Source organism: Apodemus sylvaticus, chromosome 1, assembly GCF_947179515.1.
Source record: "Apodemus sylvaticus chromosome 1, mApoSyl1.1, whole genome shotgun sequence".
Classification (NCBI taxonomy): domain Eukaryota; kingdom Metazoa; phylum Chordata; class Mammalia; order Rodentia; family Muridae; genus Apodemus; species Apodemus sylvaticus.
Genome location: NC_067472.1, coordinates 184,328,295 through 184,352,652, shown reverse-complemented (window position 1 = coordinate 184,352,652; position 24,358 = coordinate 184,328,295). Strand labels below are relative to the sequence as shown.

The 24,358-nt window shown below is 51.7% G+C and overlaps 3 protein-coding genes across 4 annotated transcripts in view; 1 reads left to right on the top strand and 2 right to left on the bottom strand.

Moving 5' to 3' along the window:
- Positions 1-1,971: 1,971 nt before the first annotated feature.
- Med29 (mediator complex subunit 29) lies at positions 1,972-7,147 on the bottom strand. Its single transcript, XM_052167631.1, has 4 exons — positions 6,895-7,147; positions 5,895-5,953; positions 5,417-5,501; positions 1,972-2,259 (listed from the first exon to the last, which is right to left on the bottom strand). Exons 1-4 carry the CDS (start codon positions 7,105-7,107, stop codon positions 2,017-2,019), a joined length of 600 nt encoding a protein of 199 aa, XP_052023591.1. The 5' UTR covers positions 7,108-7,147; the 3' UTR covers positions 1,972-2,016.
- A 229-nt stretch (positions 7,148-7,376) lies between these two features.
- On the top strand, positions 7,377-12,945 carry Paf1 (PAF1 homolog, Paf1/RNA polymerase II complex component). The gene is made up of 14 exons (XM_052167618.1): positions 7,377-7,691; positions 8,048-8,077; positions 8,835-8,927; positions 9,209-9,330; positions 9,420-9,486; positions 9,562-9,663; positions 9,747-9,852; positions 9,928-9,996; positions 10,076-10,179; positions 10,399-10,515; positions 10,615-10,743; positions 12,018-12,123; positions 12,217-12,307; positions 12,383-12,945. The coding sequence occupies exons 1-14, from the start codon at positions 7,645-7,647 to the stop codon at positions 12,805-12,807; spliced, it is 1,608 nt and encodes a 535-aa protein (XP_052023578.1). The 5' UTR covers positions 7,377-7,644; the 3' UTR covers positions 12,808-12,945.
- Positions 12,946-13,035: 90 nt separating this feature from the next.
- Samd4b (sterile alpha motif domain containing 4B) overlaps positions 13,036-24,358 on the bottom strand; it is a 39,376-nt gene continuing 28,053 nt past the window's right edge. The window contains exons 4-13 of one of the 2 annotated variants that reach the window (XM_052167607.1): positions 21,525-21,764; positions 21,073-21,182; positions 20,839-20,925; positions 19,944-20,262; positions 19,586-19,671; positions 19,110-19,228; positions 17,356-17,554; positions 17,117-17,240; positions 15,346-15,429; positions 13,036-15,139 (exon numbers count right to left, since the gene is read on the bottom strand). In XM_052167607.1, coding sequence (XP_052023567.1) covers positions 15,111-15,139; positions 15,346-15,429; positions 17,117-17,240; positions 17,356-17,554; positions 19,110-19,228; positions 19,586-19,671; positions 19,944-20,262; positions 20,839-20,925; positions 21,073-21,182; positions 21,525-21,764 — 1,397 coding nt within the window. In that variant the 3' untranslated portion in view covers positions 13,036-15,110. The remainder of the gene's footprint in view (positions 15,140-15,345; positions 15,430-17,116; positions 17,241-17,355; positions 17,555-19,109; positions 19,229-19,585; positions 19,672-19,943; positions 20,263-20,838; positions 20,926-21,072; positions 21,183-21,524; positions 21,765-24,358) is intronic. The other variant, XM_052167611.1, reaches the window with a different exon arrangement.

Genomic DNA, 24,358 nt, shown 5'->3' with positions numbered 1-24,358 from the left:
AGATGTTGTGTTGGGTGCCTGAGTGACAAGACCCACAATGAGTCTAACACATCGCTTTGGGACATAGCTCATTGCTAACCACACAGGACCTGGGTTGTGCTGAAGGAGGCTTGGCTCTTTTCTTTTGGCTTTGGTTTTATCTCACCCAGAATGGCTTTGAACCTGCAGTTTTCTTGCCTCCACCTCAAGACATTAAGGCATTTTGTAAGTGTAGCTAAAGCCCATGGCGGTGCAACCCTATAGTCCTAGGACTTGGGAGCCAGAAGCAGGGAGGTCCTAACTCAAGCCTGGTTTGCGCTACACAAGGAGACCCTATCTCAAGATGAATATGGTAATGCACTGTAGTGGCAATTTTGGTTTATTTTATTTTTTTAGATTTATTATACGTAAGTACACTGCAGCTGTCTTCAGACACACCAGAAGAGGGCGTTGTTGTCAGATCTCATTGTGAGCCACCATGTGGTTGCTGGGATTTGAACTCAGGACTTCTGGGAGAGCAGTTAGTGCTCTTAACCGCTGAGCCATCTCTCCAGCCCTGAGGGATTTTCTTAATTCCTCTCTTCCTTGTTTATTTAGCATTAGGGGATAAAACTGGGTTGTGGGGTAAAGGGCAGGGAAAAGGAACCATACTGTACCAGAGAGCAGCTGCAGTGCACAGCTGTAATCAACACTTGTCTGGTGAAGTGGGAGGGGAAGACAGGAAGCCACCTGGGAGCTCCTAGGCCAGCCTGGAATGTGGTGAGGGCCAAGCAACAGGATGGCAAGAGAACCCCTGTACCTCCAGACAGGAGACAACCGTGCAGCCTAAAAGGCTGTCTTTACGTCCATGCACAGGGCCCCCCCACCCCATATACTTGCAGTCCTTGCCAAGTTGGAGCAGGTGTTATGAGTTACACGGTAGCCCGGACTGGCCCAGGCCACGGAGAGAGACCCTATCTCTACAACTGCAAATGAAAAGGAACTAGGCCCAAGATCAAACTGGTGGAACACAACTTCCCTGCAGAAAGACCATGCAGCGGCACTGAAGCTAGACAGGGAGAGGAAGGCCTGAACAGCGTAGACACACACACTCTCATTCTGATGGTTTCCCAGTTTGTGATGGTTTGGGCTCCTGTACATCATGGAGGTCTCCACAGTCTCAGGACTTTTGCAGACACAGGGTTCATCCATGAGGCCACAGGTTGGTGACATGGGAGCCAGGGTACGTAAGGTATGGGGGTGGGGCAGTTCCCTAACCAGTCTGTCATCTTAGCCTTTCACACCAACAGCTGAGCCTGGGTTGGTCCCTCTAGCACTTGTCCAGGCCCACAGGCCGGGGCCTTCCCACCCTCCCTGAAGCCCCCTCCCCAGGGCCTGCTTCCCGGAGGAGCTGGGTTCTTCCCCAGAACCCATGATTCATTCAAGCTGGGGCCTTTTCACTTCTGCTTTGGAGCTAAAAATATAGAGACCAAGGAGTCTTGTTGAGCAGGCCTCCCCACAAGTTGCACAATGCCCTCCCCCCTTGCTCTGCTGACGCGGGGTCCAATGCGGATCCAAACTTCTCCCAGGTTGTGTGTGCTGAGGTCAGGGCCTACATTCATGCACTTCGCTTGTGAGCAAAGTCCCTTCCATAGCCCCAGGTAACCCAGGCCTTTTGGTTCCTCTTATATAATATGATCTGTTAGGCATTGGGGCAACAAAAGAGGACCTGGTAGAGAGAAAGGCAGGACTGGAGGAATCTGGGTTAAAGGAGTCCATACACTGGGTCGGACTGAGGAAGGTCTAAGGGGCCAGGTGGGAGATGAGTCCCCAGAACAGAGGTCATCAGCAGCCCAGCGGGAGGTCCACTCCAGGTCAGGGAGCAGAGTGGGTGGAGGCAACAGAGGCAGGGTCGAGCCAAGCCCTGTGCTGGCTGCGAGTCTCTGCTGCCCCCTGCTGGTTTCAGGGTCATCACTGTGGCACGACGAATAAATCAGCAAGAGGAACCACCAGTTTTGCCTCAGGCCATACTTCATTCTCTGCCCCTCCCGCCAGACTTCAGAGGCTGCCCCCAGGGCCAGTTGAGGGTGCAGTAGTCTTGCCAGTGACCTTGTTGGCACAGTCCAGCAGGGCAGTGTGAATGTCTTTGGCACAGGTAATCTGGGCTTTGATGACAGCCAGGTACTGTGGGTAGGGCAGGCTGTCTGGCTGCACTGCATCCGGCTTTGTGGCTGTGGGAACCAGTGTTGGAGAGTGTTTGGCGCTGTCACAGCTCTGTGAAAGGCACTCGTGGGCCAGGCGCTGTGGGAAGGCAGGCAAGAGAACATCAACAGCCTCACTTCCAAGGACCTGCAGCCTCCCCTCCCCCAACCTGGGGCGAAACTGATGGGCAAAGCCAGCCTGGCTTGTCCAGCATGTGCCTGCTTCTCCCCGGGATTCCGTTATTTAGCGTTTTTGCTGTTGCTCAGTCGGACTTGCTATGTAGCCGAGGCTGTCCTCACACTGTGCTGTGCTGCTGCACCCTCCTGAGGGTTGGGATCAGGAGAGCAACAACTGAGCGGTCAGACAGTGGTCTGTAGGTAGGCGCTTGTTATCAAGCCGGGTTCTATTTCCCCTGGACTTGCATAGTAGAAGGAAAAAATCAATTACTGTAAGATGTCCCCCAACCTCAGTGTGTGCACAATGGCGGGCCCTGACCACAATAAAATGCAATAAAACAAACAAACAAAAACCCAAGTATGATGCCAAGCCCAGGTCCTTGAGTGGGTTGGATAATCACCTTTCTGTGCCTGGTGAGCATGGGTGACAGATGTGTGAGACAGGAGTAAGTGCTACGTTGTTGTTGTTGGGGTTTTTTTTTTTGTTTGTTTGTTTTTTCAAGACAGGGCTTCTCTGTGTAGCCCTGGCTGTCCTGGAACTCACTCTGTAGACCATGCTGGCCTCGAACTCAGAAATCCGCCTGCCTCTGCCTCCCCAGTGCTGGGATCAAAGGCGTGCGGTCACCACCGCTGCCGCTGCCGCCGCCGGGCAATGCTCCATGGTTCTAAGTGCTAACTGTTGGACGTTAGCTGTCTTTCCTGTCCTAACTAAACCCCGTCTACTTGATGGCACCACACCTAGCAGCTGTCTCGGTCCTGGTTCCCCCAAGGCGGCCGCTCTCCTCACTGCTCAGGTCCCTCCTAGCTTCCCATCACCTCCCCAGAAGGCTTCCTGTGAGTCCTTGTCTCAGAGCTGACTCCCTTGGTAGGAGTAGTCCTCCTAATCCAGCCAAAGTAACACCATCTTGCAACAAAACTCCATTTAGCTGTACGGTGTGCCAGCCTGCAGCAAAACCCGTCCTTCCCATGGCTGGCCAGGCTTGCTGAGGCTGGCATACCTTGATAAGAGCCAGGCGTGGGGGCAGGACAGGCACATGCCAATACTCCCAGCTGAGAGGCGGGCCAGGAAGCCCACAACCAGCCTCGGCTATGCAACAAATTCACCTCATTTTAAAAAATAAACAGTATAATTGAAGGTTGGTGGCAAGGATTGGGAGGTTTTAGTGGTATAGCTATCCTGTCCTACTCCAGCCCCCAATGTGTCTGCCTAAGGAGTTCACATCGCCACCCTTACTTCCTATGTCTTTATCTGGAGGGTGAAGTTTCTACAGCTCCAGAAACATCATTTAAGACCCACCCTTCCTAATTCCAACCACAGCCCCAGGAACAGGGTTTGGGCCTGGCCAAGCCTCCAAGGCTCTGCCCCTGATTCTTCCTCACAGTGCGACCAGGAGCCTCCTTGGGCTCCCACCTCCAGTCTCAGGCATCTTTTTTTTTTGGTTTTCCAAGACAGAGTTTCTCTGTGTAGCTCTGGCTGTCCTGGAACTCAGAAATCCGCCTACCTCTGCCTCCCAAGAGCTGGGATTAAAGGCGTGTGCCACCACCTGCTAGTCTGAGGCATCCTTAAAGTGCCCCTTATTTCCTCCAAAAAAAAGTTCTGACTTCAAATCCCCTACCACTCTCTGACACATGGAAGACCCAGCCTACCACACTCTAGCGACTCTACTGACACGCCGAAAGGGAAGTGAGTGAGTGTGATGTGGTGCTGGGGATTGAAGTTCCAGCTTTACTTGTGTTAAACTCTACCACTCAACTAAGTCCCCCGTTCTCTTAGCCCTAATGCTCCTAGCCTAGGCTAGCCTGGAACTCATGGTAATTCTCCTGCATCAACCTCTCAAGATTGTACAGACTGGTGCTGGAGAGATGGCTCAGTGGTTAAGAGCACCGACTGCTCTTCCAAAGGTCCTGAGTTCAAATCTCAGCAACCACATGATGGCTCACAACCATCCATAACAAGATCTGACTCCCTCTTTTAGAGTGTCTGAAGACAACTATAGTGTACTTACATATAAATAAATCTTAAAAAAAGAAAAACAAAACCAAGATTGTACAGACGGGAACCAACACCCAGCTCCTTTCTTTACCCTTTAAAGCAGGGTCTCACCAAGTCAGCAGTCAGGTCTTGAACTTTGACCTTCCTGCTTCAGCCTCTTAAGCAGTGGGACTGGACAGTGTCTGCAGGCTTGCTAGCTAAGGGAATTTGTGTGTGTTTGGTTGAGGATGCATGGCCAAAGGTCAACCTGGTATGTTGTTTCTCAAGACTTACTCTCCCTACCCTTGTTTTTTAAGACAGATCTTTCACCAGGACCTGGGGCTAGCCAGTTGGGCTGGGCTAGTTAGCTCCTGAGCTTGACACACCTTTATCCCTACCTCCCCAGGACTGGGCTGCAGGTATACACTGCCACACCCACCTTTTTAGTGTGGGTATTAGGAATCAGACTTGTCCAACCTCACTGTTGCTGCCACATCTCTCAAGGTCCAGGCCCAGGCTTTATCACGCCTGCTTCTTGACCTGCTCACTCAAGTCTCCTCGGGTTCTGCCCCACCCCAAACAGCTGAAGCCACAGCCTCAAGCTCATGCATGACCATCCCGAGCGACGGAGCACAAGTCCCCATACTGTCCCCTCAGGCCCTGTCCTTGCTGCCCTTCTGGCCAGACTGTCAGGTGGAATTCCACGTTCTACCAGCAGCCTGCGTGAGTCACTTTCTCCCTACTCCACATGCTCTGGGCTTCCTCACCCTACAGAGCTCAACCACTCTGGTCCAGGCTGTGTCACCATGACCACTCTGAGCTGTCCATCTTCTGTCTTGTATTCGTCATTCCACTCAACTAGAAGCTCTGCACTTAGCCTCAACTGAAGCATATGTCTGGCACAGAGAAAGCTACCAATGAGCGACTGGCTGACTGAAGCTGGGCCTGGTGGTGCGTGCGTGTGACCTCAGTGCACTCAGAATATGGAGGCCTGCTTGGTCTACAGACCCAGTGTTGGGAGAGCCTGGGCTACTGAGTGACACTATCTCAAACTGTTCTTGTGGCTATAAGTGGAGCCTAGTCACAATGTCTCTAGGGAGTTTCTCACCAAGCAGAGTTCCAGCTGATCACAGAGTGCATAAAACTCCTCCAGACACTTGTCAAAGCGCTGTATGGGTCCGTCACTGCAATTCCTACAGCCAGGGAGAAAGCAGTGTGTGAGAAGGGAAGTGACTTTCGATCTGTTTTTGTTTATTTATTTGTCTCTCTGTCTCTCTTTCTTTCTGAGACAGGGTTTCTCTGTGTAGCCCTGGCTGTCCTGGAACTCACTCTGTAGACCAGGCTGACCTAGAACTCAGAAATCCACCTGCCTCTGCCTCCCAAGTGCTGGGATTACAGGTGTGTGCCACCCCTGCCCAGCTCGCGCCACCCGGCTTCAATCTGAAACACCAGCATCTATATGTAGACAATCAAGGGACCACCAAGATATTAAAGCCCAAGGGATCTAGGCAGGCTTTTAAAAGGAGGGGGTGGGGCATCAGTGGAGGGTTTCTATGGCTGAGGTAGAGAAGAGGGGATTCACTTACTGTCCATTGTCAATGTTAGTGTTCTGAATCAGATTCTGGGCTGCAACCTTCATCAAAGTCTAGTTTTAAAAGGACATTAAGAGAGAACAAGTAAGATACAGGAAATGAAGGCAAACAAGCAGGATCAAGTCTTTTTTGAAATTCACAACAGGCCTTTTTGGCTTGCACCTCCATCCTGATAGAGATTAAAGTTCACTACTACCCCCATAGCAATTTCTTTCCGCATCTTTCTTTCTTTCCTTCCCCCCCCCCCCCAGACTGGGTTTCTCTGTGTAGCCCTGGCTGTCCTGGAACTCACTCTGTAGACCAGGCTGGCCTCGAACTCAGAAATCTGCCTTCCTCTATCTCCGAAGTGCTGGGACAGGTGTGCGCCACCACTGCCTGACTTTTCTAAAAAACATTTATTTATACAAGTACACAGTAGCTGTCTTCAGACACACCAGAAGAAGGTATCAGATTTCATTACGAATGGTTGTGAGCCACCATGTGGTTGCTGGGATTTGAACTCAGGATCTCTGGAAGAGCAGTCAGTGCTCTTAACCACTGAGCCATCTCTCCAGCCCCGTATTTTCCAATAAGCCTGCTCTCATTTGGAATTCTCACCAATAACTTTCTGGACATACCCTTTACCTAGTCATCACGGACAGAAATGGCACTTAGGCCGGACTTCTGCACAGAACTTAACCAGAACTGTTTATCTACCCCCGCCCCGCCCCCTTCCATCTAGTTTTTCGCGACCCAGTTTCTCCGTGCAGCCTCAGGTGTCCTGGAACTCACTCGGTAGACCAGGCTGGCCTCGAACTCAAGAGACCCGTCCCCCGAGCGCTGGGATTAAGAGCGTGCCACCACTACGGCTCTCCAGAGTTTCACTTTGGTCAAACACAAACACAACACCCGCACACAGCTACTCTTGCTTGTCGTCCTCCTCCAACACACAGCGCCGCGGCGCACCTCCCCGGAGCCAGCCCGCCAGCCCCTCTCGCTCCCCGCCGCCCGTCACCTGGAGACTCTCCTTCAGTTGTGGAATGAGCATCTTGTAGCGCTGCACAGGATCGAAGTCCTGTTGCTGCTGCTGCAGAAGCCCGCTCTGGGCAGAGCCCACCAGTTGTGTCGGTTGCGACTGTGGCTGGGGACCCGGACCACCGGCAGAACCCGGACCTGACACACCGGCAGCAGAGGAAACCGCCGCAGCCTGCGGCTGGGGCGCAGCCATTTTCCTCGGCGAGAACACCGGAAACACGTCACAAGCGCGTCTGCTCCGGAGGCGCCTCAGCCCCTTCATTTGGCTGGCCCCCTTTCCTGGTTAGCCCCGCCTCACCGATGGTTTAGCCAATGGGAGGAGAGGATATGCATTTTTCCCCGCCCTCCCAAATCGAGGCCACGAGTGAAATATCTTTCCACCAATCATGAGAGGAGTTCTCTCACAGCTCCGCCCCTTCACTCACAGCTCGCCAATCGCTTTGAGGGGCTGACCGCACTCTATTTCCCTGAAGGCTTTGCGGCCGGACGCGACCTGTCCAGTCTTGAGCGTCTTGGTAGCAGTCGGAGCGGGAGCCGTGAGTCTGTGTCCGACGCAGTCCACGCTTTTGCTCCAGTCACGCCGAGCCCTTGTCGCCGGTCCCCTTGATCCCACCCTTCCCCGCGGAGCCCGGAGTCATCGGGAGCCTGTCCTGGGGTCCGGCGTCTCTCAGAGTCGGCACGCCCCTCAGCGTCCGCCCGCGGCCAGCGAGGACGCCGTCGCCTGGTCGCGATGGCGCCCACCATCCAGACCCAGGCCCAGCGGGAAGATGGCCACAGGTGGGCCCCTGTCACCTGCCGTTTCGTTTCGTGAGCCGCAAGCTGGGGTCTAGGCCGAGGGGGTCTGCTTCAGACGTCACTCCTGCCTCAGGTCGCCTGCGACGTCGCGCAGCGCTCGCCCCCCGACGACGGGGCGGTCCCTCTGGGCCTCCAGGTCGCTTCCCGGGCCCCTGCGATCCAGTCTCGGAACCCCCCGGAGGGAGGGGAGGGAGTGGAGGCGCAGCCCTCAGCCCCTCCGCAGGGCTGAGCATCTGGCTTCAGGCGTTAAGGCAGCAGCCCGTCAGCAGTTCGGGGACCTTTCCTTCCACTCAGGCCAAACTCCCGACATCTCTCTCTCTCTCTCTCCCCGAATCCAGGCCCAATTCCCACCGGACCCTGCCCGAGAGGTGAGCTCCGGGCTGCCCTTGCGGGCGGGCGGGACAGCGCGCTGGGGCGGCGGGGCCTTTTCGAGACTGAGGGGCGCAGACTGCGCTTCTGCGCTTCCCTGTGCACAGGCAGGCCTAGGTTTGTCGTTTTGCTGCGAGTGGCAGCCAAGCGCCGCTTTCCCTCCACCCTCAGAGGCACAGGCCTGAGAGTAACCCCGGCCCTCAGGCTGGATGGACAGCAGGCGCTTTTGCCGCAGAGCCATCTTGTCAGCCTGAGGCTGTTTTTAAAATTGTTACTACTTTTTTTCGAGACAGGGTTTCTTTGTGTAGCCTTGGCTGGCCTGGCGCTTACTCTGTAGACCAGGCTGGCCTCGAACTCAGAAATCCGCCTGCCTCTGCCTCCCAAAGGCTGGTGTGGCACTGTTATTCCTTTTGAGATAAGTTTCGCTTTGTATTGCTGGCTGGCCTGGAACTCACTGTGTAAACCGTCACTAGCTTAAACTCTCCGTGATCTGCCTGCCTCCCAAGTGCAGGGAGTAAAGGCCTGTGCCACCAGCTTCAGCCATCTGTATTATCTTAATTAGATGTGTAAGTATGTGCATGTCTGTGTAGCTGCTACAGAGGTCACAGGTGTCCGATGTTACAGGCGGCTGTCAGCAGCCTGACGTGGGCGCTGGGAACCAAACTTAGGTCCTCTGCGGGATAAGTACTCGCTCTTAACTGCTGGAGTCATCTCTAAAGGCCTGCGAGACCTAGTTCTGGGCCACTGTTTTCTTAGGTCTGGAGTGGTCTGCCGAGTCAAGTACTGCAATAGCCTTCCTGACATCCCATTTGACCCCAAGTTCATCACCTACCCCTTCGACCAGAACAGGTAAGACTGAACTCAAGAATGGAAAAACTACTAAAAGATAGTTCATTGAAGGCAAGGACTGCTTATTTCATTGCCTCAACCTCCCTTAGACTGGCACATAGGAGGTGCCCAGTAACTACTAATAGAGAAAGCAGCATACAATACCCTTCTTACTCAGAAGCTGCCAATGCTGGACACTGCACTCTGAGTTCCTCTCCACAGAAGCTTAGCTTCTAGGAAGGGAGCATGTTGGGGTGTGAGGGTGGATCATAAAAGTGTAACAGGCATGTTTTCCCACCCAGGTTTGTTCAGTACAAAGCAACTTCCTTGGAGAAACAGCACAAACATGACCTCCTGACTGAGCCAGATCTGGGGGTCACCATCGATCTCATTAACCCTGACACCTACCGAATCGATCCCAATGGTGTGTGGGGAGACAGGGAGGGTCTGCTCTAGGCCAGCAAAGGCCAGGCCTGGGTATCCTTCATGGTCCTCCTGCCCCTCACCCCCTAGTTCTTCTGGATCCTGCTGATGAGAAGCTTCTGGAAGAGGAGATTCAGGCTCCCACCAGCTCCAAGAGGTGAGGTGGTCCCATTAGATACTGGGTGGACTTGACCAAGCATGGTACCCTGAGGTGCCTTGTTTTCCTCTTTAGATCCCAGCAGCATGCAAAGGTGGTGCCGTGGATGCGTAAGACAGAGTATATCTCCACTGAGTTCAACAGATACGGCATCTCCAATGAGAAGCCTGAAGTCAAGTAAGTAACAGGTGGCAAAGGGAAGCGAGCAAGACTTTAGGGATGTCCAGAGGCTCTTAATGACATTTTTCTTTCATTGCCAGGATTGGGGTTTCTGTGAAGCAGCAGTTCACAGAGGAAGAAATATACAAAGACAGGGACAGCCAGATCACAGCCATTGAAAAGACTTTTGAAGATGCCCAGAAATCGGTAATTGGGGGAATAGAATAGAGACAAAAGTGTGTCTCAGGTTTTTCTTCTTCCTCACTCTTTTTGTTCTATCAGATCTCCCAGCATTACAGCAAGCCCCGAGTGACACCAGTGGAGGTCATGCCTGTCTTCCCAGACTTTAAGGTCAGACTCAGTGGGAGGCAGGGGCAGCCACTTGTGCCTGTCGAGTCCTTACTAACTTTAGTCTATTTCTATTTTCCAGATGTGGATCAACCCATGTGCTCAGGTCATTTTTGACTCAGACCCAGCCCCCAAGGACACAAGTGGGGCGGCTGCATTAGAGATGATGTCTCAGGCCATGATCAGGTCTGTAGCCCTGCTGTCTACCTTGGTGTGCTCTTTGCTGCCTCTTCTGTATTGGGTGTGAGACAGGTTCTGATCCTGTTGTCCAGGCTGACCTCTAGGCTCCTTGCATTCCTCTTGCCTCAGTCACTGGAATGTAGAATGTATAGGCCTGTGTCCCCACACCCAGCCTTGTTCTTTCTTTGCTTTCGACCTTTACACTCTATTCTTCCCCAACGCCAGGGGCATGATGGATGAGGAAGGGAACCAGTTTGTGGCATATTTTCTGCCTGTGGAAGAGACACTAAAGAAACGAAAGCGGGACCAAGAGGAAGAGATGGACTATGCACCAGATGATGTGTAAGTGGGTTGGTTAGGCTCAGGGCCAGGTTTTAGAATTCAGAAGTATGTCTCCTTTACTCCTCAGGGAGCAGTGGGCTGACTCTACCTTCTTCCCAGGTATGACTACAAGATTGCTCGGGAATACAACTGGAATGTGAAGAACAAGGCCAGTAAAGGCTACGAGGAGAACTATTTCTTCATCTTCAGAGAGGGTGATGGTGTTTACTACAATGAGCTGGAGACCAGGTACTCCGCACTGTTTCATGAGTTTGGACCTTTGTGTGTGTGTGCTTATGTTTTAAAGACCATACAAGAACTTTCCTGAAGTTATTTGTACCTAAGGATTTGTTATGTTTAAGAGAGCAGCAGGAGCCTGTTTATGTGGGCTGGGCCTGGCTCTAGTCCTAGTGCCTTAAACCAGAAAGAAAAATTTCACATAATGCAATTTTTCCCTGTATTATGCAGTCGTTTTTCTCTCACGATAGGCAAGTTCCCTCCTGTAAGATACATTCTTGGTCTCAATACTTTTTTTTGGGTTTGTTTGTTTGTTTTTTTCGAGACAGGGTTTCTCTGTGTAGCCTTGGCTGTCCTGGAGCTCACTCTGTAGACCAGGCTGGCCTCGAACTCAGAAATCTGCCTGCCTCTGTCTCCCAGAGTGCTGGTATTACAGGCGTGCACCACCACCACCACCCGGCTTCAATAGTTTTAATAAGCTTTTTTTATATGATGTGTTTATGTTCATACGTGTACATACTGGAGCCAGAGGTTGCAACCAGTTTTCCTTGGTTGCTCTTTTGTGTGCATAGATTTATGCATGACATGTCATGCAAGTGGAGGTTAGAGGATAACTTGGGGGAAGAGTTATTCTTTCCTGTTCTACCATGGCACTTTACCAACTGAATTATTTCCTATAGCCCCTTCAGCAGGTTTTAAATACTTGACACAACTGCAAAAGTGACACCTCAGAACCTTTCTATGAGGGCTGAAAGCTAACTTATGGTTGTGGTTTGAGTTTCTGTTCAATATGGCTCTGATCCTGTTGTCTGGCTAGAGATATGAAAATGGGCAGAGTAACACCACCTCTAGTGAGTACTACAATCCAGCTGCAGTCTACTGCTTTCTTACTTAAAAGCCAGAAACCCAAAATTTTGCCATTTTCTTGTTTTTATGCTTTGGATAAGAGGCCTTGAAAAATGGCTTAGCAGTGTAGAACACTGGCTGCTCTCTAAGAAGACCTGAGTTTATATCCCAATTCCCTAGAGAATCTGATGCCATCTTGTGGCTTCTTGGGGTACTATAACACAACACAACGCAACATACATACATGCAGGCAAAACACCCATTCACTTAAAATCTTAAAAAAAAACCCCAGAAAACTTAAAAGTTGGGTAAATCAAACCCATAATAGCATCTTTCACATGTTTGTCTTCTGGCATGCTCTGGGTCAAATATAGATAGGGAACCAGGTGCAGACTAGTCCCAGTGGAGCCTAACTCCCCTTCTGCAATTGTCCACTGCAGGGTCCGTCTCAGTAAGCGCCGGGCCAAGGCTGGAGTTCAGTCAGGTACCAATGCCTTGCTTGTCGTCAAACACCGTGACATGAATGAGAAGGAATTAGAAGCCCAGGTAAGCTCTACTGGCCCAGGATACCCAAAAGGAGTCTAGTGGGAGCGGTCTGATCCTATCTCATCTTCTTCCCAATTTGCTGATTGATTCCAGGAGGCACGCAAGGCCCAGTTGGAAAACCACGAACCAGAGGAAGAGGAGGAGGAAGAGATGGAGGCTGAAGAGAAAGAAGCTGGGGGCTCAGGTAAAGGACTAGTCACATCCTGGGAGCCCTGGGAGGGTGGGCAATGGAATCTCACCAGTCCCTACTTCCTCACAGATGAGGAACAGGAGAAGGGCAGCAGCAGTGAGAAGGAAGGCAGCGAGGATGAACACTCTGGCAGTGAGAGTGACCGAGAGGAGGGTGACAGGGATGAGGCAAGTGACAAGAGTGGCAGCGGTGAGGATGAAAGCAGCGAGGATGAAGCTCGTGCTGCCCGGGACAAAGAAGAGATTTTCGGTAGTGATGCTGATTCAGAAGATGATGCAGACTCTGATGATGAGGACAGAGGGCAGGCCCACAGGGGCAGTGACAATGACTCGGACAGTGGCAGTGATGGTGATGGCCAGCGGAGCCGCAGCCAGAGCAGGAGTCGTAGCCGGAGTGCCAGCCCCTTCCCCAGTGGCAGTGAGCACTCGGCTCAGGAGGATGGCAGTGAAGCTGCAGCTTCTGATTCCAGTGAGGCTGACAGTGACAGTGACTGAGCCTCAAGGCCTTCTAATGCGATCAGCACAGACACCATTCTTAGGGCAGGGAAGCACTTTTCTAGTTACCTGTTTTGTGAGCCTTTGTCCCTACCCCTCAATCTTTGCTGTTAATAAACCTAACTTCTCTTGACTTCATCTCCCAAAGTCTCTGTTCCCGTTCACATCATCTGCACCCCCCAGCCCAAAGTGCTCAAGGATCCCCACGGATTCACAGGAAAAATTAGAGTCTTTTTGGTTATTTTGTTTTTTTTGTTTTGTTTTGTTTTCCAAAATAAGCCCAGACCATTAACAATTGAAACTCCAACAAATAAGTCTTCTCCAACAGCGAGAAAAATGTACAGTTACTCAAAGCTGATTTCTGCCAGTGGGGCTGGGGACAGTGGGTAGGGCAGGGTAGGGTGAAACCACGTAGGGTGTGGGGGTAGGAGGGTCAGGGTCCTGCCTGTCAGAGTGAGGCCGCCTGCGTTCTGCACTCTGCTGTCAGGTGGTGGGAAGCTCTCGCCTCCCTCTCGGGGAGGGTATCCCTCATCACCTTCCAGTGCCAGGCAGGGTCAGTCACCCTGATGGGAAGTGAACAAGACAAGACTAGACCGGCTTGTGGAGGTGAGGGTCCCATGAGGGACACCCTGCTTATTCCAAACAGGTGGCCTTTCACCCCACTTCCCACTGTTAGTGGGAGGGGCCGGAGAAGCCCGGGAGTTAAGAGGGGGGAATGAGCAAAGGCACAGAAACCTGGAGGGCCGGGGTGGGGACTTGCATAGGTTGATGAGTGTGCAAGAGGTACATAAATACACCTGACACCCCGCCCAGCCCGGCACTGGGAGAGGTGGTGGGGACCACAGGCAGGTCCCCAGGGCCACTCTACCCCCTGGCTTCTTCTCCCTCCCTGGGCTCAAAGCAGGGGAGGTCCACAGACCAGGAGGCAGGGGCAAGGTCTGGGGGGGTGGGCTGATAGTACAGGGAAGGCTTTCTTTTTTTCCTTTTTTTTTTTCTTTTTTCTTTTTTTGGTTTTGTTTTTCCCAACATTTTGTATCTTTAATAACATACACAATGGTTACCAGCCATATTCATAACAAAAGTTATTCATAAAATGTATCTAAAAATAACATTTTTTCCTTTTCGTGTGAAAAGCTTGAGAATGTCCCAATGAGGGTGTAGGTTGAGGGGGAATGAGGAGTTTGGAATAGGGGACCCTGGCTTCCCCACAGCCTGAATCCCAAATTCCCTCCCTCCACCTGGGCCCCAGCACCAGCCCTCATCAAGAACAGGGAGTAGAGGGTTTATGTGACTCAGGCTGGGCTGCACCTCTGGGTTATGATATAGTGTTCCACTTACATGAGGTCATGACATAATGGGTGTGGGAAAGGTGGACAGAGAGTGTAGGCAAGAAAACAAAACCGAACACTCCCCCTTCCCTGGTTCCTACCCACAAGTCTTGCCAACAGACCTGGGGAACAGAGAAGGGTTATGTTGGTGGGGGAAAGGGACATTAAGGCAACAGACTTCCTGACCTCACTGCGGGCCTGGGGCTGCCCACCTTCAACCTCTGCATCTGGGAGCCAGGGTTGGGATGGGGAAGGGCAGGGGGGTCTGTAGGAGGGGGCTCTGCCCTCTCCTCATAAAGTTCAGGCTCCCCCTGCCACTGTCCTGGCTCAGAGAGAGGCCTGGGGATTCTAAAAATGACAGGGAATGATCAGAGAAAAACCGTTAAGAACTATATAAATATGTATCTTAAATAGGCCTAAGAAATTAATTGTAGAGAACCTCTGATAAACAGGGCAAGAAAAAAAGGAAGGTGGTGCCTGTCCAGGGGAATGGTAGGAATGAAGAAGGTGGGGGTAAGGGAGAGGGGCTCTTCTCCAGTGACATACTGGTGGAGCAGGCTGTCCACACTGCTCATTCCCGTTGTCATGTGTCTGAAGGGCAGGCTGCACAAAGCAGCTGTCAGTTTGTCTCTGAGGAGGTCTGCTCTCTTGGGGAAGGACAGGTGTCAGCAGTCGGAAGGAGACAAGGGTAGGATGGGGCCAGTGGGGGATTCGGGAGGGAAGGGGCAGGCAGTCTGGCCAGTCCTTGCCTCTGGCTGCCCTCTCTGTCCCCGGCCTCAGCTGAGATCCCTCAATGGGCCTGGGAGTGAGCAAGGCGTGTGCCAATGTTAAACAAAAGTTAAGAGGATGAGTAGAAAAATATCAGAATGTATAGCTGCGCCAGCCCACCCTCTCGCTGCCGAGAAGAAGCCTGTTGGGGGATGGCCCCCGCCCGCCGCCCAGGGAGCCTATGGGTGCGCTGGGCTGTGGGTCCCGTCAGATGGTGGAGGTTTTGTCTGTCCCATCTGTGGTGAGAAAGGGAGGAAGGGAGGAAGGTCAGGAGCTGGTGGGAGTCCTTAGCAAAGGCACTCACATAGCATGTTATCCCAGGCGGACCCTCCCTGGAGTCTGGCCTCCCCTGGGGACCCTCAGGATGGCTCCAAGTTGCTGGGTTCAGAGCTGGAGATGCTGGGTAGGTGGGAGCTAGGTCAGGGGAAGAGGAAATGCTCACCACCCAAGGCGTGTTCTGTCATGCTCAGACACAGAGACTCCAGGGTAGGATTGATCTCCAGGTCAGGCCCAGGTACCGGGCAATCTGAGTGGGAGAGAAGAGAATGGAGGAGGTCAAGGGAGGGCCAACCAGAATGGAAAGAGGGAAGGGTTGGGAGACAGAGATTGCTGGCATGGGGTTGGAGCCAAGGATAAAGAGCCCAGAAAGCATGCATACAAAGGGGGTGGAAGACATAGCTGAGAAGAGACAAAGACAGGCCTAGGGATGTCACAACGCAGACAGGGAGACAGCCAAGGTAGGTAGGAGTTGGGTAATGCAGAAAGGCCAGATTTTTCAGAGAGGAAGTGATATGAAGCCAAGGGAGTGTTCTTGGAGGCCACACACAGGTGCTGAGTATTTTGGACAGAGACTCAAGTTGCCTTGGGCAGTCTGGGCAGACACTGGCAGCTTCTTGCTGGTTGATGGTCCACTCTCTATGCTTGGTGTAAAGCTAAGCTAAAGTCTTTCCTGTGCCTACCTGGACTTGTTCCCGCAGACAAAATGCAATCCAAGCAGGCTCAACAGGTGGCACAAAACAGGACAGCAGCTATGGAGCCTGTCGACACTCAAAGTAGTTCTCAAAAGACCTCTTTAGCACCTGCACCAGAGCTCAGGTACCACGGAGATGGCTAGGTACTTTGACTCACCTCAGGACATCTGAGCTTTTGAGCTGTACTCCTAGGATCTGGCTCCTATCTTAAACCTCATTTTCACCCGTCACCCAACCTTGAAGTTAGGTCCCAGGGAGACCTGTTTCTCTAAAAAACAAGCTATGAACTTGGACACTCTTTATAGCTGAGTGGTGACTGCTGAGGTGAGAGCACATCTGAGCACCCTTCTCATGAGTATCAGGAAAGGCTCCACCCAACAAGTATAAGAAGGCTGCCTAATGGGCTGGCACGTGTTGGAACCCTTTTGCACCCATGGCACACCCATTCACTCAATACCATCTACACAATAAATAGCCCTACAGTGTGCTAAGACCCACCCTAAGATGAACAGACAGATCATCTCTGAGGCCACAAATGGAGGCCTACAGTATTTCATCAATTCACAAACTCTACTGGCTATAAAGTTTCTGACTGCAAGAATTTATCTCACCTCCAAATCTAAGACCTGTCCAGAGTAGCTCACTGTCACAGATGCCATGCCTAGTCTAAGTCTGGGAGAGTGCACCAGCCAGAAGCCACTCCTGCCTCGTCCAGTCAAGCAGGGATCCAGAGCTGGCATAGTTTTGATCTGCCACATGACACTCAACCCTCCTGACCTCTGACCTCCAGGCTGATGTGAGCAGAGAGACTTTTACCACAAAACCTCATTAAGAGGTGTAGTTATTGGTTCCAGTGGTCATGACCTCTCACATAACACAACTGTCAGGTGGGCTGACAGGTTACAACTCTTCCACAAAACTTTCACTGACCCCTCAGAGTTTAAACCCTTCTGAGTTTTAAGTGAGCTTATAAAGAAATAGTGACAGATCAATACCAACACTGAGACCATGGCATAAAAAAGGAAAAACATGCAAACAGGGGAGCTAAGTGAAGGGGAGAGAGCCCTGATAGACTTAATGGACATATAAAGAAAATGCCTCCCTAGAGATGTAGGGAGATAGGGGATGGCGTACAGCCTGGAGAGACCTGGGAGAGTGGATGTGAATCCAGGTGAGCAGACAAAAGTCAACTAAGGCGGTTGGCCAGGCTGAATGACTGAGGACAGAGGCAAAGCACCTCACCTGGAGGGAACATGAGAATAGCCTGGGGTGACGAGTGAACTGGGAGCGAGTGAGTGCGCTGCACAGAGCTGCGGCTCTGGCTGGGCATGCTGTTGCTGCCTCCAGGATTGGCAAACCACAGGTTCTACACAGGACACGGAGAGAAAGTGTCAAGTTGAATAGGAGAGGCCCAGGACCAAACATACATCCCTGGTACTGCCACCTCAACCCCAGAAGCACCTGGATAGTAGTTGGCTCACCTGTCGACCCTGACCCCCAAGACTGGGGCTGGTAAGGGCATGTCGAGGAGAAACACCCCCAATGCCTGAAGGGCTCAGGAGGCCCATCCTGCCAGGTGGTAAAGCCCGAGGAGGCATTGGGAACTGCCGCTGGGTCCGCCGGGCCACACCCATCCCCACAGAGCCAGCTATGGGGAGAGAGTTGGAGCCAAATGCCCAGCTGCCAGAAAGCAGAGTACAAGTTATTAGCTTAGACAGAAGGTCCTATCTCCTGTCCTTTCCACAATTCCAGTAGGGAGGACAGAACAGCAGCAATCTGCTCTGATCATCCTTGCGCCCTACACTTCTGTTTCTTTTGACCCAAGGTGGAGGTGGGGAGCACAGCGAGGTTTCCTTGTACCCTTCAAAGCAGTTCATATGTCACTTTTCAATAAAGAATTATCTGGTGTGAAAAGGGACCTCAGAGCCTTCTGCATACAGGTAAGGAGGCAAAGGCACAGGAGCAGGGTCTACTTGAGCATCCATGCGGTGCTGGGGACAGAAGCCAGGGCCTTCTGTATAGCAGACAGGTTCTCTGCACACAATGCCCCGGCCCTCGAACACTTGTACTGTTAACAGCTGGACCAGACTCTAGCTGCCTTACTTTTTTTTTTTTTTGGTTTTTCGAGACAGGGTTTCTGTGTGTAGCCCTGGCTGTCCTGGAACTCACTCTGTAGACCGGGCTGGCCTCGAACTCAGAAATCTGCCTGCCTTTGCCTCCCAAGTGCTGGGATTAAAGGTGTGCACCACCACCGCCTGGCCTTTCTTTGCTCTTTATTCTAGAAGTCAGGCAACATTCCTTATATCTTTTTCTCTCTGGGACAGAGAGCTGTATACAGTGGGTCTACAAGATGTCTCGGCAGGTAAAGGCGCTTGCCATCAAGACTGATGACCTGAGTTTGACCCCTGGAACCCCAATGGTTTAAGGAGAAAACTGACTTCTAAAAGTTGTCCTCTGACCTTCACATGTGCACCATGGCATGGGCATACCCCCACACACACACCGAGAGAGAGAGAGAGAGAGAGAGAGAGAGAGAGAGAGAGAGAGAGAGAGAGAGAGAGAGAGAGAGAGAGAGTAAGTATTGGGCTGTGACCTGCAGGCCCTCCAACAGCTGTAGAGCAGTTCATGGATCTACTTAATACCTACTTCTATGCCCAACGGCACAAAAGCAAAAGCTCCTTCTTTTCTCCATTCAAAGCCCCACTGTGGCTGCCAATGGCCATGATACAGTTCCCCTAAAGAAGCCTTCTCTGGACTGAAGGCCTGTTCTTCTTCAGGGCCCCCATCTCTTAAATTCTTCCGAAAGGTAATCAAATGGCAGTGCCTTTCCACAAATCAAGCTCTCTTTCCATGAATTCCCACCTCCTCATTCTCCAAATTGTAGAAATCTACTTGCTCTGCCTCCTGAGTGCTAGGATTAAAGTCCTGTGCCACACCACAATTAGCCTTTTTTTCTCTCCCTCCCTTTCTCTTTTTGGTGTTTATGAGACAGGCTTTCTCTGTGTAGCCCTTACTGTTCTCGAACTCAGAGATCCAAGTCTCTCTGCTTCCCAAGTGCTGAGATTAGGTGTGTGCCATTACATCTGGCCTTTTTCCCCTTTTAAGTTGTATTTCATCTTAATTTTCTAGAAACTCTGTAGTGGGTAAGTATAGCAGGGCCTATTCCAGAACACAGCAGTCACCCTTTTAGGCATCCACATGCCAACTCCATCTGCCTAGGGAGGTGTCCACCTACCCCTTCTGCTGCCGGTAGCTCTGCATGTCCAGTGCAGCTTTTCGAGGGAATGTCCGGAGGAGTTTCAGCACTTGCTGCTTCCAGGACAGCAGCCGCTTCTTCTGTGTCTCTGTGAAAGCCTGGAAAGAGGGAAAGGATGATGCTGGACACAGAGGACCACATGCTAGGTGAGCTGGGAGAGACAGGTACGCAGCAGTAACTGAGTATAGTCATCTCTCTCTGCGATCAAGAAGAGCAAGAGGCAAGAAACCCTGGACCAGCAGGAGTGTTTTTTGAGTTCACTTGGGAAGCTTGAACAATATTGGCCCTGAGAGCAGGGATGAACAGGTGGAGGTGGCCACTCCCCATAGGGTGTACAAAAGCTAAGAAGCGTTTGAAGGCAGCGCTGGAGAGGATGGGAGGAAACCTGGGCCCTTGAGCTCTGAGGGGGGTGGAGCAGCCTTTTTCCCTCTTGGGAGCCCTAGCAAAGGTCCTACCTCATGAGTCAGGCACTTTTCGATGAGCTGGAGGTAACTGGTGATGTTCTCCTCGTCTGGTCGGGACACCAGCAGCTGGGTGCATACTGAGGAACATGGGAAAGCACAGAGCTTAGTCCCAACATACCCTCTGCTGTATTGCAGCCTTCCCAGTACCAGCCGGTAGGTACAGAGGGATAGAAACATGGGCTAGAAGCGCCCCACCTCCTTGGCTAGTACCATCAGTACCTACTCATGAAGCTCACCTCTAGTCTTTAGTAAGAAGCACTGCTCCCCTTCTCTAACCTGGACCTGATCCCTGGTGCCTGGGCTCACCTGGCATTCTGACTCAGGGTTCTGGGCTAGACACTGCTCTCACCTTTGCCCATCACCCGTGTAAACTGGCTGGGGATGTCTCCGTCGGCGACGGGAGCTGGGGCTGGCTCACTGCTATCAGAGGGGGCTGGAGCTGGTGGAGGAGGATAGTTCTCTGCAGCTGGAGGGTCCTTGGTCTCAGTGCCCTTGTCTGATCCAGGGTGGGTGAGGGGAGGCTCAGCACCTGGCAGCAGCGGCTCCCCCCGACCCCCATCCTTGGCAGCAGGGGTGGCCTGAAGGACACTGTAGGCCTTGATAGGAGTGATGATGATCTGCTGCAGCTCCTGCAGAGCATTCCGCAGATTGCCACCTTCCAGCACATCCTACAAGAGGACATAGAGCTAGGTCAGGCAAAGAGCCCAGGGGATGAGACTCTGCGAAGCCTCCATAGTATGCAAGGCCCTAGCACAGAGTCAGAGCAGATAAGAGCAACCTGGCTCATCAGCCACACAGACTCCCTTTTCCCTCCAAAGCAGCAGCAGACTATCAGACTAAGACAGTTAAGGAGAAGGAAAATCCAGAAGGAGAAAGCAAGGAAAAGAAAGAAGGAAGATAAATGGAAGCGGATTAGGATTGAGTAGAAAAGAAAGTCATAAAAAAATTCCTTACACATCTGCAACTCATCCACAAATTCACCCACTCAGGTCTCCTGACAAAGGATGGAGACATTCTGGAATCACCAACCAGTACAGGTAGGGAAGACAGGGAAAGAGGGTGGGAGGAGCATCTCAGGCAGCAGCAAGTGAGCCTTTGGACGACAACTTGCTCAAGGTCTCTAGACTCCAGCTGCCCGTGGATGGGGCCAGCAGAGGTCAGATTGCAACTCCCAACAAGATTGATCCAAAGCCTCTACTTGCCCATACCACTGGGCCTTGAAGATGAGGACACCAGACCCTCACCTTCTCTAGGGACTTTAGGACGCTCTGTCTCTCACGCAGCTTCTGGATGCTCAGGGCTATCTTGTGCCGGGCACCTTTGGTGACATTCTGTGATGAGGACAGAAGGAGACAGGAAGCTGAAGATAGGTAAGGTCCATAGGGTAACCCAACAGAGACCAGGGACAGAGAGGCTTGATGACAGGAACAGCACCCAGCTGTGCTGGCCACCACCTCCCCATGGTCTCTCAGATTTACCTGCGACTCTAGGTGCTGCTCAGTTAGGGTCATCATCTCTTCGTAGCTCATCTGTGAGAACAGAGCAGCATACTTGTGCAAGCGGAGGCTCTTGAGCCATGAGGGCACATCTGTGGAGAAGGAGGGAGGATAGGTCAGGAAATGGATACTGGTGACCAGAGGCAGGTTGTGGGCAAAAGTCAAGCATGAGCCACCAGTAGAAACTACAGCGGGCTGGAGCCAGAAGCTGCCGTTTTAGATACCCTTCCCTAGCAGGATACCTGACCTATTGAGCTGCCAGGATGGGCTCCATGATTTATCTCATCTGCCAATTATCTGAGCTCTGGTTGGCTGTGAGGGTTATCTATTATCTTCAAACCTGTCCCCTCCCTGAGGTAGCAGCTACAGGCAATTTTCTGTCCGCCTAGTCCAAGCCCCGGAGCAGGGTTTCTGGCACTGTCCTCTGGATGCACCTTTCATCCCGCTGCCATCCTCCTGGAAAGTGTTCCGGCTGGAGCCCTGCTCCTCCGTCTGCTCACTGCCAGAGGAGGCCACACTGCTCTGTGGCGAGAGGGGTGCGTGGTCGGGCGTGGTGAAAGCAGCCCGGGCCCCAAGCTCCTCTGGACTCGGCCACTCACCAGGGGCCTGCGGGCTCGTAGGGATGAGTGACATGGAGCGCTTCAGTGGGCTAGGGTGGATTTGGCAGGGGAGACCTGGCCAGAGAAGGAAAAGCAAGAGGTCAGGTTGGAGAATCTGAGCATAGAAAAAAAATCTTATAATCCTCAAAGGGGAAGGAACCAAGGGACCTCAAGGGGACTGTCTACAGGTGTTCCTCAACCTCCTACAGAACACCTACCTTCCCAGCATGACCCAGGGGCTGTGAACTTGGCCCACTCCTTACACCCATCCAATCCTCAGCAGCTGTGGCTGCAACTATTTTCATGCTGCACTCGACTCCTCCCTTCACTCTTGTGCTTACAGCCCCTGCCTTACAGCAGCCATGCTGACTGTTTTTAGAGGCAGGGCTTCTTGAGATTGGTTCTTACTTTGTAGCCAGGCTGACCTCAAACTCAGTGCCCTGTGTGCTGTAATTACAGACGTGTGCCGCCACATTCAACTAGACAACTTTCAAATGTGGAAATTCAGCCTGTTTTTAGATCCTGGTGGTTTCCTTCACACTGACAAATATACAACCTCTTGTACACACCTGAAAGCCCTAGCCCCTAGTTAACTCTGATCTCTCATCTACAGTCCAGTCCTTGGCTCAAGAGCATTCTCGTCCTCACTTCTCTGGAACCACCCCACTTCTCTTTTGAGAAAGGGCCTCTCAAAATATTCCCGTGCTTCTGTCTTTTAAGCTGGGATTGAAAATACATGCAACCCCCCTTTCCCCTGGACAGCAGATGCTTGCACCTGGCTCCCTCAAGTCCACACCAGGGCCACTGGCACCTGATCTGTGGTGGCTGAGGTTGGTCACAGGCGTCGCAGTGAGAGAGGCGCGCCAAGATGCCCTGCCTTCACGTTCTGAAGGAGCAGAGGCATTCAGCCTTCTTGGAAACAAGACTGACACCCTACCTAGCTCACTCCAGGTACTTCCGCTCCATTATTACACAAAACTACCTGGGCTGGGAAAGGCTCCAACTACCAACATTATCTTGCTCTTGCTGCCAGAGAATGCAGACAAACCACACAAATCTTTGATTATGGCAATTCATAATCAAAAGTAACAATCCTAGGTTTGCTGGGAGTGTCTTAGGACCAAGGTTTGTGCAGCTGCAAGATCTCATGTAGGACCAAGTGCAGACTTTCCAGGGAGACAGCTCTTCAAGGTTCAAACAGTCTCAAAACAATTTCGTAGTCTCTGCTCATTAACCCAAACATAGCAAAGGCTTTCCTGAGGCAGTTCACCCAAAGCCACACACAAAGACTTCACTTTACATACCACTACACTATATTTCTCTCTTGCCTTTTTTTAAAAATATTACACACACACACACACACAGTGTGCACTGTAGTTGTCCTCAGACACACCAGAAGAGGACATCGGATCTCATTACAAATGGTTGTGAGCCACGATGTGGTTGCTGGGATTTGAACTCAGGACCTTTGGACAAGCAGTCAGTGCTCTTAACTGCTGAGCCATCTCATACACTATATTTCTTTACTTTCTTCCTATCCCCTTTTCTGTTACTGAAGACAGAAAGAACCCAGGGCCTCTTGTATACTAGACCGATACTCTACCACTGAATCCAAGCCCACATTCTCAACTCGCCAATCTTAGCCGCTGGCAGTCTCAAGTCTCAGTTAACTGTTACCTCCTAAGGCCTACATTAAGTCTTCCATCCAGTCAATGCCCTCCAATCTTCCATTCCAGTTACTCTCCCATCTTTCTTTCTTTTTTCTTCTTTGTTTTTTTTTTTTTTGGATTTGGTTTTTTTCGAGACAGGGTTTCACTGTGTAGCCCTGGCTGTCTTGGAACTCACTCTATAGACCAGGCTGGCCTCGAACTCAGAAATCTGCCTGCCTCTGCCTACCAGAGTGCTGGGATTACAGGTGTGCGCCACCACCGCCCGGCTCCATCTTTCTATTAACACCAGTCACAAGCTAGATTCTCTTGCTTATTTAACTAAACCCCTTTGCTCTGCTGTGAAGCAGAGACCTACATACTACATTATCATATCCTCAGCAATCACAGGGGGATGGCCTGGGGAAGCTGCTTCCTTAGTACTTACAAATAAGCCAAGGAAGTACCCTGAGTCCCTTGTTACTTTCGGGGGAGAGTGAGCTTGAGAGAGGGTGTTGCTATTGTGGCCTGGCACTCACTACATAGCCCAGGTTGACCTCAAACTCATGATCTCCTGCTTCATTCAGTCTTTGATAGTGTTTGGATATACACCATCATTCCTAGCTAATGACTGCTTTTTAACATCTCTGTGACTAGACCTCACATCTCCATTTTTTCCTGGACTGAATCCAAATTGACTACCTAAGAGGCCTGTAATGCAGGGTGATTCAACACCCTGTCCCCACTTCACAGTCTGTCCACTCCATTTCTCAGGTAAGCAAAGGGCTCCAAGCTGGTTCTCTAGGCAAGGCAGTAAACAGCCAGACCTCGCCACTGCCTTTCCCTGTCCTATCACTGCTTCAGCATTCCTTTCCGGGGGCTGCTTCTGCCTCTGGGTCTTGCTCAAGCACCTCCTTTTGGCCCCTGAAGCCAGACACTTGTTCCTCTCTGTGCCAGCCAGTCTCTTGTACTGGTCTGTGTGGGGGTTTATGAAGAACAGCAACATGGCCTAATCATTTTTGC

Bases quoted from the DNA above. Each gene is read 5' to 3' on its own strand.
- Paf1 (XM_052167618.1), top strand. From the start codon at position 7,645: ATGGCGCCCACCATCCAGACCCAGGCCCAGCGGGAAGATGGCCACAG. The intron at 8,928-9,208 runs GTAAGACTGAAC...TTTCCCACCCAG, and splicing joins TACCCCTTCGACCAGAACAG to GTTTGTTCAGTACAAAGCAA. The intron at 10,516-10,614 runs GTAAGTGGGTTG...CCTTCTTCCCAG, and splicing joins GACTATGCACCAGATGATGT to GTATGACTACAAGATTGCTC.
- Med29 (XM_052167631.1), bottom strand. From the start codon at position 7,107: ATGGCTGCGCCCCAGCCGCAGGCTGCGGCGGTTTCCTCTGCTGCCGGT. The intron at 5,954-6,894 runs GTGACGGGCGGC...TTTTAAAACTAG, and splicing joins AACTGAAGGAGAGTCTCCAG to ACTTTGATGAAGGTTGCAGC. The intron at 5,502-5,894 runs GTAAGTGAATCC...CCCTGGCTGTAG, and splicing joins ACTAACATTGACAATGGACA to GAATTGCAGTGACGGACCCA.